At 45.9% G+C, this 14,203-nt stretch overlaps 2 protein-coding genes across 5 annotated transcripts in view; one reads left to right on the top strand and one right to left on the bottom strand.

The window, feature by feature from the left end:
• Nucleotides 1–1,498, bottom strand: part of srek1ip1 (SREK1-interacting protein 1) — a 66,169-nt gene extending 64,671 nt beyond the window's left edge. For all 4 annotated transcript variants that reach the window (XM_072496937.1, XM_072496935.1, XM_072496936.1 and 1 more), the window contains exon 1: nt 1,280–1,498. In XM_072496937.1, coding sequence (XP_072353038.1) covers nt 1,280–1,292 — 13 coding nt within the window. In that variant the 5' untranslated portion in view covers nt 1,293–1,498. The remainder of the gene's footprint in view (nt 1–1,279) is intronic.
• A 127-nt stretch (nt 1,499–1,625) lies between these two features.
• cwc27 (CWC27 spliceosome associated cyclophilin) overlaps nt 1,626–14,203 on the top strand; it is a 296,815-nt gene continuing 284,237 nt past the window's right edge. Inside the window, exon 1 of the mRNA XM_072496934.1 lies at nt 1,626–1,834. Within this exon, the coding sequence (XP_072353035.1) occupies nt 1,793–1,834 (42 nt within the window). The 5' untranslated portion in view covers nt 1,626–1,792. The remainder of the gene's footprint in view (nt 1,835–14,203) is intronic.

The raw sequence follows: 14,203 nt of genomic DNA, 5'->3' as shown, positions 1-14,203 counted from the left end.
AGTGGACACTGGATGGGAAAATGATCTTGGAGGCCCCTGCCGCAAATAACCTGCTGGCTCTTCACCTTTTGGAGGTCGTCCTTGACATAGAGCCTCATTGACAGCAGAAGCATATTCTGAATACTTTTCTGGAGTTCTGTCATTTCCCTCAGATTCTCTCTCGCCACCTGAATATCTTTGAGAATGAAGAACTGTTTGAAACCTTATCCCATTTAGATTCTTACTTCACAGAATATTTGGCCTCTGTATTCCTTTTGGCCTCTGTATTCCTTTTATCAAATGCACCAACTCACCATATCTATACAAAAATGAATTTGCAATTTACATTCCCATGCTACAAAAGTTTATGTTGCAGTAATCCTCAATCATAACTATATGCCTCAATTTAGTATTGTCTGCAAATCAGTGCTGTTGTATTTCAGGGCAATTATTGAGAGGAGAACCCTTAAGTCTTCTCTTAGTAGCCCTTTGGGATCAAGGAGAGTGTTTCCAAGCCAGTTTGATGCCTTCTGAGATGGCTGATAAATTGAGGATGGTCTGCATACTCTACCACATAAGCGGCAAGTGGTGCTTGGAGAGTGGGGTAGATGGTTGTTTGGAGGTTTTTGCGCTCTCTGACACCTCAACTTTGCCACTGGAGGCTCCTGACAAAATCTCTCAATGCGTTTGGTGTCCTCCTGAATAAACTTACTCCATTTTGGTCAGTCATTAGCAGGAACTCCCATGAGTCGGTGAGAACATTTGACGTCTTCAGGGATGCGTTGAGAACATCCCCAAAGCCTTACAGTTGTCCGCCTGGAAGTTCCTTGCTGTGAGCGAGTTGAGTTCTGAGTAGAGCTGTTGATTGGTGTCAGGCACACAAAAGGCAATGTCCTGCCCAGCAGAGCTGGTTATGAGTGATTTAGTTAGACCATCATTCTTGCAACTGGATTCTTGCGAAGGCATTGTTGGTGGCACTTCTCCAGTACTTCGAGATGCCTGCTGCTGGCTGTCCAAATCTCCAAAGCATGTAGGATTGCCTGAATACCTGTTGACCACCTCATAGAAGAAACAACTATTTGGGGAGAAGGGTGATAACTGGGCCGTAGATTTCTCCCGATAGTCGACCTGAATGAACGCAGTTTCTATTTCCTGTCCATCAGTGACGTGTTGCTCCTTTAAATGCTGAACACAAGTAAGTCACACTTACCACCGATTGATCCTTGCAGCACGCCCTTCCCTCCCTTTACCGTGCTGAGAGGAGCAGAAGTTACAAATCATTCTAAATATATTCAATCACCTGAAAAAGCCATTGAAGAATTCCATTCGCTTCCAACTCCAGCGAGCTCCCAAGTACGCTTGCCAATCTGGTGCACCGTTCAATATCTTCCCTCCAGCCACATTTCCCACTCCCCCCTGGTAACCGCAATAATAAATATCAAACGTCGCCAATAAAAATAAATATTAGATTTTTAACTCCCCTTTCAAAGTCGTACACGACATTTTATGCCTTTCCGTTAGAGTTGATGCCTCTGTGCGTCAATGACTTGGCGCAGTTTGCTTTCAGGACCGATTTTGCCGCGAGCCGGAGCGGATTAGTCGGGCGCGACGGATGAGTTGCGAAGATATATAAAAAAAATCGCGGCGACTCGAGGGGGAGGGTTCCTGTTGGAGCCGAGTACTCGGATGGTCTGGGAACCACGTTTTCATAGACAGGGTTATTTTAAAGGTAGATTTTTTATAGTGTGTGTGGTGAGGGAGGCCCGGCTTGGTGATCAGGAACTGTAGCTCGAGCGCGTTCTAAACCGCCGCCATGAGCAACATCTACATCCAGGAGCCGCCGAGCAGCGGCAAGGTAAAGACCTCGCTACAACTTGGGGCAACAAGCATATCAGTTAATGTCTTCATGTGAGAGGTGTGCATGTAAATTAATTTAAGAACAAGGCCGTTGACCAATGGGGCTAGTTCCTTCTACAGGCCACGTCAAAACGGCTATGTAATCCCTTTAATTTAATTTTTTGAGAGAACGTATTTGTTATTTTGACATTACTCTTCCCCCGCCCCAAACGTGACGGAGCAGATTTTCGTCTGGCCTTCATTTTTCATTTGTCACTGTTTACCTCCACATCGAATTTGTTTATCTCTTTACAACTTTCATAGCAGTTACTCCTGTACACGAATCAACAAGGGTCATGCCATGTTCAACTCACTTAAAAGAGTATGGAGTAGCCACGGCACCTTGATTATAAATATGTCTCCTAAAAGCAGTTGTGTGGCCAGTGATACTGTATGGCTGTGAAAGCTTTTAAAAATCTTTTATTATTGTCACAAGTAGGCTTACATTAACACTGCAATTAAGTTACTGTGAAAAGCCCCTAGTCGCCACATTCCGGCGCCTGTTCGGGTACACTGAGGGAGAATTCAGAATATCCAATTCACCTAACAAGCACATCTTTCGAGACTTGTGGGAGAAAACCGGAGCACCTGGAGGAAACTCACACAGACATGGGAAGAATGTGCAAACTCCGTACAGATAGTGACCCAAGCCGGGAATCGAACCTGGGACACTGGCGTTGTGAAGCAACAATGCTAACTACTGTGCCTCCGTGCCCCTGGACTGTCATAAGTTACGGCAGGAGAGCCCAAAGCCATGGTATGCTCCACGTGGAAGGACAGACAAAAAGGAAAAGGTGGTGGAGTTGCATTGCTGGTTAAAGAGGAAATTAACACAACAAAAAATAAAGAAAAGTACAGCACAGGAACAGGCCCATGCTGCCCGTCTAAACTAAAATCTTCTACACTTCCAGGATCCTTATCCCTCTATTCCCATCCTATTCATGTATTTGTCAAGATGCCCCTTAAACGTCACTATCGTCCCTGCTTCACCACCTCCTCCGGCAGCGAGTTCCAGGCACCCACTACCCTCTGTGTAAAAAAAAAAAACTTGCTTCGTACATCTCCTCTAAACCTTGCCCCTCGCACCTTAAACCTATGTCCCCTAGTAATTGACCTCTTTACCCTGGGAAAAAGCCTCTGACTATCCACTCTGTCTATGCTCCTCATTATTTTGTAGACCTCTATCAGATTGCCCCTCAACCTCTGTCATTCCAGTGAGAACAAACCAAGTTTATTCAACCTCTCCTCATAGCTAATGCCCTCCATACCAGGCACCATCCTGGTAAATCTCTTCTGCACCCTCTCTAAAGCCTCCACATCCTTCTGGTAGTGTGGCGACCAGAATTGAACACTATACTCCAAGTGTGGCCTAACTAAGGTTCTATACAGCTGCAACATGACTTGCCAATTTATATACTCAATGCCCCGGCCAATGAAGGCAAGCATGCCGTATGCCTTCTTGACTACCTTCTCCACCTTTCAGTGACCTGTGGTCCTGTACACCTAGATCTCTCTGACTGTCAATACTCTTGAGGGTTCTACCATTCACTGTATATTCCCTACCTGCATTAGACCTTCCAAAATGCATTACCTCACATTAGTCCGGATTAAACTCCATCTGCCATCTCTCCACCCAAGTCTCCAAACAATCTAAATCCTGCTGTATCCTCTGACAGTCCTCATCACTATCCGCAATTCCACCAACCTTTGTATCGTCTGCAAACTTACTAATCAGACCAGTTACATTTTCCTTCAAATCATTTATATATATACTACGAATAGCAAAGGTCCCAGCACTGATCCCTGCAGAACACCACTAGTCACAGCCCTCCAATCAGAAAAGCACCCTTCCATTGCTACTCTCTGCCTTCTATGACCTAGTCAGTTCTGTATCCATCTTGCCAGCTCACCCCTGATCCCGTGTGACTTCACCTAGTCACAGTGAACAGCAGCGAAGACATTAGCTCTGACGATATGGAATTTGTATGGATAGAGCTGAGAAACACTTAAGGGGCAAAAAAACATTAATGTGTTATATAGACACCCAAACTGTAGTGGTAGATGTTGGGAATGGCATTAAAAAGGAAATTAGAGATGCATGCGATAAAGGAACATCTGTAATTATGGGTGATTTGAGTCTGCATATAGTTTGAGCAAATCAAATTAGTCTGCACTGTAAATTCTATGAAAGAGGAGAAATTCCTGGGAGTGCATACAGGATGGTTTTCTGGAACAAAACATTGAGGAAGCAACCAGACAACAGGCCATCTAGACTATGTTTTGTGTAGTAAGGAAGGAATAATGAGAAACTAGTTGTGCGATGTGTCTTGGGGATGATAAAATCTTTCATTAAGATGGAGAGTGACATAGTTGATTCTGAGACTAAGATCCTGAATTTTAATAAAGGAGACTACAATTGTACGAGGTGCGAGTTGGCCAAGATCAATTGGGAAATGTTACTTAAAGGGATGACGGTGGATTGGCAATGGTAGTCATTCAAAGGGTGCATGGTTGAACTGTAAAAATATTTATTCCTGTCTGGCGCAAAAATAAAACCGAAAAGATGGCAAAACCGTAGCTTACATGGGAGATTAGAAATAGTATAAGATCCAAGGAAGAAGCTCACAAATTGACCAGGAAAGACAATAAACCTGAAGATTGGGCGCAGTTTAGAATTCTGCAAAGGAGGACCATGGGATTGATTAAGAAGGGGAAAGCAGAGTATGAGAATACGGTTCTGGTCAATGCAAACGTTTCTATAGGTATGTGAAGCGAAAAAGATTGATGAAGACAAATGTGAGGTCCCTTACAGTCAGAAACAGGGACACTATAATGGGGAACAAAGAAATGACTGACCAACTAAATAGATACTTTGGCTGTGTCTTCAGAAAGATGGACACACATAACATACCAGAAATGTTGGGGAACGCAGGGATTAGTGAGAGTGAGGAACTGAAGGAAATAAGTATGAGTAGAGAAATGATGTTGGGGAAATTGATGGGATTGAAGGCTGATAAATCCCCAGGGCCTGATACTCTACATCCCTGAGTACTTAAGGAAGTGGCCCGAGAAATAGTGGATGCATTGGTGGTCATCTTCCAAGATTCTTTAGACTCTGGAACAGTTCCTACAGATTGGAGGTAGGTAATGTAACCCGTTATTTAAAAAGGGCAGTAAAGAGAAAAACGGGAATTATAGACAAGTGAGCCTGACGTCGATAGTGGGGAAAATTCTAGAATCCATTATCAACGGATTTATAGCAGAGCACTTGGAAAGCAATGTCAGAATCGAACAGTCAGCATGGATTTATGAAAGGGAAATTATACATGATAAATCTCCTGGAATTCTGCGAGGATGTAACTGGTAGAGTTGAAGAGGTTGAGCCAGTGGACGTGGTTTTTTTTTTGACTTTCAGAAGGCTTTCGACAAAGTCCCACATAAAAGATTAGCATGTAAAATTAAAGTGTTTGGGATTGGGTGTAGTGTATTGGGATGGATAGAAAACTGGTTGGCAGACAGGAAGCAAAGAGTAGGAATAAACTGGTCTTTTTCTGAATGGCAGGCAGTGACTCGTGGGGTACCGTAGAGATTGGTGCGAGGATTCCAGCTATTCACAACATATATGATGCAGAGATGTTTCAGTGTGATTTGGACAAGCTGAGTGGCTGGGCAAATGAATGGTAGATGCAGTATGATGCAAATAAATGAGAGGTTATCCACTTTGGTAGAAAAAACAGGAAGGCAGGTTATTATCTGAATGATTTGTTTTGATTTAGATTTATTGTCATGTGTACTGAGGTACCATGAAAAGTATTGTTCTGTGTACAGTCCAGGCAGATTGTTTCATACATGAAAAACATGCAAATGGCGATAGATTGAGAGAGGGGAATGTGCAATGAGACCTGTGTGGCCTTGTACATAAGTTGCTAAAAGTAAGCATGCAGGTGCTACAGGCAGTGAAGAAGGCAAATGGTATGTTGGCCTTCATAGCTGGAGGACTCGAAAGTGCAGGAGCAGGGATATCTTTGCAATTATACAGGACCTTGGTGATGCCATACGAGGAAGGATGTTCTTGTTATAGAGGGAGTGCAGAGAAGGTTTACCATACTGACTCCTGGGATGGCGGGACTGACAAATGAGGAGAGATTGAGTCGGTAAGGATTATGTTGCTGGTCTTCAGGCGAATGGGGGAGTGGGGAATCACATAAAGACCTATAAAATTCTAACAGGACTAATGCAGGAAGGATGTTCCTGATGGTGGGAGTGTCCAGAACCAGGGGTCACAGTCGAAGGGTATGAGGTAAACCTTATAGGACTGAGATTAGGAGAAATTTCTTCATCCAGAGAGTGGTGAGTTTGCTACCACAGAAGCAGTTGAGGCCAAAACATTGTATGTTCTCAAGAATAAGATGGATACAGCTCTTAGCTCTTGGAGCTGAAGGAATCAAAGTGTATGGGGAGGGGGAAAAGGGGGAATAGATTATTGAATTAGACGATCAGTCATGATATTGAATGGCGGAGCAGGCTCAAAGGACTGAATGGTCTACTCTTATTTTCCATGTTTCTATCAAGAAGAAGGGCATTTGAAATGAAAAAATGGATATTACGCTTGTCATGAATGGTCAAGTGGACAAACAAATGAGTGGGTGCTTTAGAAAGTTGGTACTAAGGGAAACTTGTTTGAGACAGTGATATCAAGGAAGCTCACATATTTGGATATGTGATGTGAACAGGAGGGAAGTGTTTAGAAAAAGAGGTAATGCAAGGCAAAAGCATCGTGAAAATGTGCACAAGGAATACCCAAGATGGCATGAATGAATAATATCAGAAAATGGACTGACCACTCTAGATCAGGCAGTAAGGACAGCAGAGATAAAAATCAGTGGAGAAAGATTATTCAAAGCTGTAAAATATATTTTTACATTATCGCTATTTCTCTTGTGACAGTAGTGATATTTGGTGAGTGCAACTAATTTTACTGATGGAGCAACTACATTGGAACTTTGCTGAAAAGGAATGCTGCTGGGAGAATCAGTGATACATTGCACTTGCTTGATTTTGAAGGCCAGCTGGAAGCACAGAATCAGTAGCTTTATTGTAGGGTTACACAGGTGCAAGAGTCTGCCAATACATTGCTCAAGTATCCATCATTGTTTCATTATTCATTTTAAGCTATCAATCAATAGATAGTCTAATCCTTTGTCCATACAAGGGTCAGTGGACTGAAATTTGCAATATGAAATGACTGATGTGTGTGATATTTCTCCACTCTCCCTTCCTGGACTGTGGTTTTTGAGGTTGGTTTAGCACCCCAGTTAAGGTCAGTTAATTTAAATTAGGCCAGTGGTCAAACCTTTGTAGTCTGTGGGATGGTATCGTTTGCTTACTCACTTGGCCATAGGGGGATAGAATGTTTAACAACATTTCAGTTCTTTTGCGTATTGGCCTTGATTTTTGCAATTAAAATAACAATGAGCGTGACTGCACTCACTTTTATTGTGAATAATTTGAACAAATACTTGGACAATGCATTGGCAGACTCTTGCACTTGCGCAACCCTACAATAAATCTGGAGTCTGTGAATGACACACCTGAAAATCTGGAAGTTGCAGTACGAGTTTTCCTGTCCTTTCACAAACTTTGCTTCACCAGTATCTTGCAAGTCTCTTTGGACCAAAAAAGGATAGAGCAGGGTACTTTCTAAATGGAAAGAGGTTAGATATAGTGGATGTCCAAAGGGATTTGGGGTTTCAAGTGCATAGAAACATAGAAAATAGGAGCAGGAGGAGGCTATTCGGCCTTTCGAGCCTACTCCGCCATTCATTATGACCATGGCTGATCATCCATCTCCATAGACTAATCCCGCTTTCCCCCCCTATTCTTTGATCCCCTTCACCCCAAGTGCTACATCAAACTGCTTCTTGAAAACATACAGGGCGGGATTTTCCATAGCGCAACGCAGAAATCGCGATCGGGTGGAGAATGGACTCCGACACCAAATTGGGGCCGATGCTGGTCTGCCATGCTCTGCGCCCACCACAATGGCGTCATCGTGACACACGCCATTTAAGTGCTGTTGGCGCATCAATTGCTGGCCAACCCGCGATGGGCCGAGTTCCCCGCAGGACACGTGTGGTCTCAGCCAGCGTGTCGGCTGCGGACTGTGTCCTGCGCCACCACACTCAGCCGGGATCTATGCCGTTGACTGGGGAGGCTTCTGCTAGGACTGGCGGGCTGGTGGGGAGCGGTCAGGGGGTGGGCTGTGGATCACGGTTGGTGGGTTAGGTTTCGCGCATGGCCGGTGCCATGTTGTACAGCGCGACCGCTGCAAGTTTTCAGCTGTGCGCATGCGCGGCCCGGGCCCGACCATTCTGCGGCTGTTTTCGGCGCGATCCGCGGGACTTTCACTCGCCGTCGGTGCTAGCCCCTCACCGGTACCTGAATCAGTGAGGGGTTGGCGCCGAATTTCCTGTCATAAAAGTGGACACATTCTATGCTGGCGTCAGCACTTAGTCTCCAGAATGGAGAATCCATCCCACAAATGTTTTGGCCTCAACTACCTTCTGTGGTAATGAATTCCACAGGCTCACCACTCTCTGGCTGAAGAAATTTCTCCTCATCTCTGTGCTAAATGGTCTACCCTGTATCTTCAGACTGTGATCTGAGGTTCTGTACACCCCCACCATAGGGAACATCCTTCTTGCATCTACCCTGTCTAGTCCTGTTTGAATTTTATAAGTTTCTATGAGTTCCCTCCTCATTCTTCTGAACTCCAGCGAATACAATCCTAGCTGATTCAATCTTTCTTCATACGTCAATCCCGCCATCCCAGGAATTTGGCAGATAAACCTTTGCTGTACCCCCTCTATAGCAAGAACATCCTTCCTCAGATAAGGAGACCAAAACTGCACACAATATTCCAGGTGTGGCCTCACCACGACCCTGTATAATTGCAGCAAGACATTCCTGCTCCTGTAATAGAATCTCTCGCAATAAAGGCCAGCATTTGCCTTCTTTACCGCCTGCTGTACCTGCATGCTTATCTTCAGTGACTGGTGTTCAACGACACCCAGGTCTCGTTGCACATTCCCCTGTCCTAATTTATGGCCATTAAAATAATAATCTGCCTGCTCGCTTTTGCTACCAAAGGGGATGACCTCACATTTATCCAAATTGTACTGCATCTGCCATTCGTTTGCTCATTCATTTAACTTGTTCAAACCCCTGAAGGATCACTGCATCCTCCTCACAACTCACCCTACCACCCAACTTGGTGTCATCTGCAAATTTGGAGATATATTTTGTTCCCTCATCTAAATCATTAATATATATTGTGAATAGCTGGGGTCTCAGCATCGACCCCTGAGGTACACACTAATCACTGCTTGCCATAAAAAACCTGTTAATTCCTACTCTTTTTTTTTTTTTCCTGTCTGCCAACCAGTCTTCTATGCACCTCGATACACTACCCTAATCACATGCACTTTAATTTTGCATGCTAATCTCTTATGCGGGCCTTTGTCAAAATACTTCTGAAAGTCCAAATAAACTACATCCACTCTACTAGTTTCATCCTCAAAGAATTCCAGTAGATTTGTCAAGCACGATTTCCCCTTCATAAATCCATGTTGACTCTGTCCGATCCTGGTACTGTTTTCTAAGTACTCTGCTATAAAATCTTTGATAATGGATTCTAGAATTTTCCCACTACTGACGTCAGGCTTACTGGTCTATAATTCCCTGTTTTCTCTCTACCTCCATTTTTAAGGAGTGGAGTTACATTAGCTACTCTACAATCAGCAGGAGCTGTTCCAGGGTCTATAGAATCCTGGAAGATGACCACCAATACATCCATTATTTCTCGACCTATTTCCTTAAGTACTCTGGGAGGTAGATTATCTGACCCTGGGGATTTATCAGCATTCATTCCCATCAATTTCCCAAACACAATTTCTCTACTAATATTGATCCCTTTCAGTTCCTCCCTCTCACTAATTGTTGCGATAGATTCTTAAAATTCCAAAAACAAGTTCAGAAAATAATCAAAAAGGCTACTGCAATGCTAGAGGATTGGAGTATAAAGACACACAAGTTGCGCTGCAGCTACACAAAACCCTGGTTAGACCCCTCTTGGTCCAGAGGAGATTCACAAGAATAATCCCTGGAATGAAGAGCTTGCCATATGAGGAACGGTTGAGTTTAGAAGGATGCGGGGGGGGGGGTCCTATTGAAACTTACAGAATACTGCGAGGCATGGATAGCGTGGACGTGGAGAGGATATTTCCACGAGTGAGAAAAACTAGAACCAGAGGGCACAATCTCAGACTAAAAGGGATGATCCTTTAAAACTGAGATGAGGAGAAGTTTCTTCAGCCAGAGGGTGGTGAATCTGTGAAACTCTTTGCCGCAGAAGGCTGTGAAGACAAAATTACTGAGTGTCTTTAAGGTAGAGATAGCTAGGTTCTTGAATAATAAGGGGGTTATGGGGAAAACAGGAGAATGGGGATGAGAAAAATAGCCATGATTGAATGGGCCGACTCGATGGGCCGAGTGGCCTAATTCTGCTCCTATGTCTTATGGTCTTATGGACTACTGTGAGCAGTTCTGGCCATCACACCGTAGGAAGAATATTTTGGCCTTGGAGGGAGTGCACGTAGGTTTACAAAAATGATACCTGGACTATGGGGGTTAAGTTACGAGGAGAAATTACACAAATTAGGCCTGTTTTTGCGAGAATTTAGAAGGTTAAGGGGTGATCTGATTGAAGTACTTCAGATATTTAACAGGAAAGACAGGGTAGATCCACTGGTTGGAGATTCTAAAACAAGGGAGCATAGTCTAAAAATTAAGGTAAGATCGTTTAGGAGAGAAGTCAGGAAGCACTTCACTAAAGGGCGGTGGAGGTTTGGAACTCTCCCATAAACAGCAGTTGAAGTTAGAGCAGTTAATTTTATATCTGAAAGAGATAGATTTTTATTGAGCAAAGATATAGGCCAAAGGCAGGTATATGGCGTTAGGCCACAGATCAGCCATGATCCAATTAAAGCCCGAGGGGCTGAATGGCCTACTCCTGTACCTATGATACAGGGATTTCAATTTTGTGTCTACTGTAAGGGTGTGAAACTGGTTTGCTAATTACCCACAAAGTACACCAGAAACATTTAGGGCTGGTACATTCAGGTGTGAATTAATTTTTAACGGTGTGACAAGTTTAAATTACTGCTAGGAAACCCTTCTGGCACTGAAATCATTCCTCGTGTCTAGTGCCAACTGAGCCTTTTTCATCACAGATTGACTAAACAATAGCGGCATCTCGCTAGAAACCACATCAGTACTGATAAACAAATTGATCCCTGCAATCTTACAAGGGAGGACCACCCACTTGGAGGATGTGAATGTGTTGTCATCCCTGAATGTGAAGCAGGTGTTGCTTTTATACTCCTTGACCTTCCACCGCGTTGTCTGTCTCTCTGTGAGAGACCCCATATAGTAGTTAAGCCAGTCCACACCACACACTATAGAAGTGCAACCACTGCCCAAAATTGCACAGTTGAAGGAATCGACCATCAAAATGCTCATTACTGGATTCAAACTCTGAGTGACCAATACAATTCCATCATGGCAGTCACAATCATCAGTTTCAGTCTCCGATAAATCCATTTCATGGGTTACTTCAAAAACACGGTTCCTTTGCTGTGAGCAGTTCATCACAGAACGATACTGGGAATCACACCAGAAACACCGTTTCACTTCTGGTAACCCTATTATAGAAAGGATATTATTAAAGTAGAAAGAGTGCAGAAAAGATTTACGAGGATGCTACCAGGACTTAATGATTTGAGTTATAAGGAGAGGTTGGATAGACTGGGACTTTTTTCCCTCTAGCATAGGAGGCTTAGGGGTGGTCTTCCAGAGGTCTATAAAATAATGAGATAAGGTAGACAGAACATAGAACATACAGTGCAGAAGGAGGCCATTCGGCCCATCTGCACCGACCCTCTTAAGCCCTCACTTCCACCCTATCCCCGTAACCCAATAACCCCTCCTAACCTTTTTGATTACTAAGGGCAATTTATCATGGCCAATCCACCTAACCTGCACGTCCTTGGGCTGTGGGACGAAACCAGAGCACCCGGAGGAAACCCACGCAGACACTGGGAGAACGTGTAGACTTCGCACAGACAGTGATCCAATGGGGAATCGAACCTGGGACCCTGGCGCTCTGAAGCCACAGTGCTATCCACTTGTGCTATCGTGCTGCCCCAAGATAGTCAACATCTTTTCCCAAAGGTAGTGGAGTATAAAACAAGAGGACTTCGTTAGGTTCAAGGTGAGAGATAGAAAAGGGTCCAGCGGGGCAATATTTTCACACACAGGGTGGTGAGTGTCTGGAACGAGCTGCCAGAGGCAGTAGTAAAGGCGGGTACAATTTTGTCTTTTAAAAAGCATTTAGAGAGTTATATGGGAAAGCTGGGTATAGAGGGATATGGGCCAAATGTGGGTAATTGGGACTAGTTTAGTGGTAAAAACTGGGTGGCATGGAAAAGTTGGGCTGAAGAGCCTGTTTTCATGCTCTATGATGCATGTATTCTCATTCCTTCAGAATTTAATTATTGCTGGAAATCTAATATTTTAAAATGTAAATGTTTTTCTAATTTTTATCACTTTCGTAATCCAATCTTCTCTATTTCACATTCTCTATGTGAGCTTACTATGAATTCAGTATTCTAATTCATACTTCCTGGTTCAGAGTCTCCATGGGCGGGATTCTCCCTCCCGCAGCAGAGTCCCTGTGCCGTCGGAAACGGCGTTTTATGACGGTGTCAGGGGCCCGATCCGACAACTTATTCTGGCCTGCAAAAGAGACCAGCACGGGCGCATCGTGAAGTGCCAGACCGGTGTCATTCGCACGATGCCCTGATGATGCGGCGCCGCGTCGCTTAAAATGTGCGCGAGCGCCGCAAACTCACGAGACCGGCGTGATGGGCGCCCCCCGCCGTGCCGCCCCAAGGAGTGTTGCCAAACCCCCCACTTGACCCTCATGGCTGCACACCCCTGAGAGCCGCCGTGGCCGGGTGCCCAGTGCTCCCATGCCATCATATAGGCGAAACCTGCGCGGGATGCTGTGTACCGACTAACTCTGATGCTAGGGGAAGACAGGAGAAGACAGCCCACAACCACAGGGAGCGTGCGAGAACTGGAGGGGGATCAGCTGTACTGAACCCTCTCACAGTACACGAGCAGAGGGCACTGGACCTCGTTGTTGGAGGCGGAGACCAGGAGGTTGCCCCTTGCCAGATCGGAGACGCACCAGCAAGTGAGAGTCCTCTGCCTGCCTCCACCCCCAATCCCCCCCCAGCACACACCCTCGCCACATTTCCCCCCCCAGCACACACCCTCACCCCATTCCCCCCCCAGCACACGCCCTTACCCCAATTCCCCCCCCCTCCAGCACACACTCTCACCCCATTTCCTCCCCCCCCCCCCCCCCCCCCCCCACCTCCCCACTACACTCCCTCACCCCAGTCAGCGTGTGTAATGATACATGCTGCATTGTGTGTTGCAGGACCTGCCGCTGATCGTCCAGGACCGTCTGGCGCTACTCGGACCTCACAAGTGCCAGGTCCAGATGTCGTCTAGGAAGGACGCCATGGCGGGGAGGGCAGACGGCAACGAAGGCCTTCCTCCGTATTGTGACCCAGCAATCGGACGCACAGAGGACTGAGACCCAGGACAGTGATGAACAGAAGACGGACACCCAGGACAGCGACTGCCCCGAAATGGGGACGATGGACACTGACGCGCATGACAGTCAGGACAGTGACGCACAGAGGACGTCAAGCCAGGACATTGAGACACAGAGGACGGACAGACTTGGCGTCACTGCATTCACCCACACTCCCCACCATCGCAGAGACTCGCACCTCGGTTGGGCACTTTAGTGATGAGGCTTCTGGGACACAGACTGGTGCGCACCACACAGCTGTACCGGTACAGCAGGTGGAGGTGGGAGCAGTCAAGGGGCCGGCGGTCGGAGGGCAGGCCAGCCCCAGCCCCAGCAACCAGCTGCCGCCCAAACGGTTCCCGGGTTCCTGAACTTCCCAGTCCCACCCATAGACCCGATGCAGTTTGAAACCCAGGGACTAGACGACGGGATGACGGCCAGCCTCCAGCAACTGCAGACGCAGGTGGAGGAGTCCATCTGCGTCCAGGAGCAGGGAGTGGTGCCGGCCATGGCTGCCACCCAGGCCGACACCGCACGGGTATGGCGTCCGCGATGGAGGCAATGGGGGCAACGGTTTCGGCCATGGGTCAGGTTATGCAAGGC

Source organism: Scyliorhinus torazame, chromosome 3, assembly GCF_047496885.1.
Source record: "Scyliorhinus torazame isolate Kashiwa2021f chromosome 3, sScyTor2.1, whole genome shotgun sequence".
In the NCBI taxonomy this organism is placed as follows: Eukaryota; Metazoa; Chordata; class Chondrichthyes; order Carcharhiniformes; family Scyliorhinidae; genus Scyliorhinus; species Scyliorhinus torazame.
The sequence above is the reverse complement of the archived record's forward strand: the minus strand, read 5'-3'. Positions and strand labels throughout refer to the sequence as shown.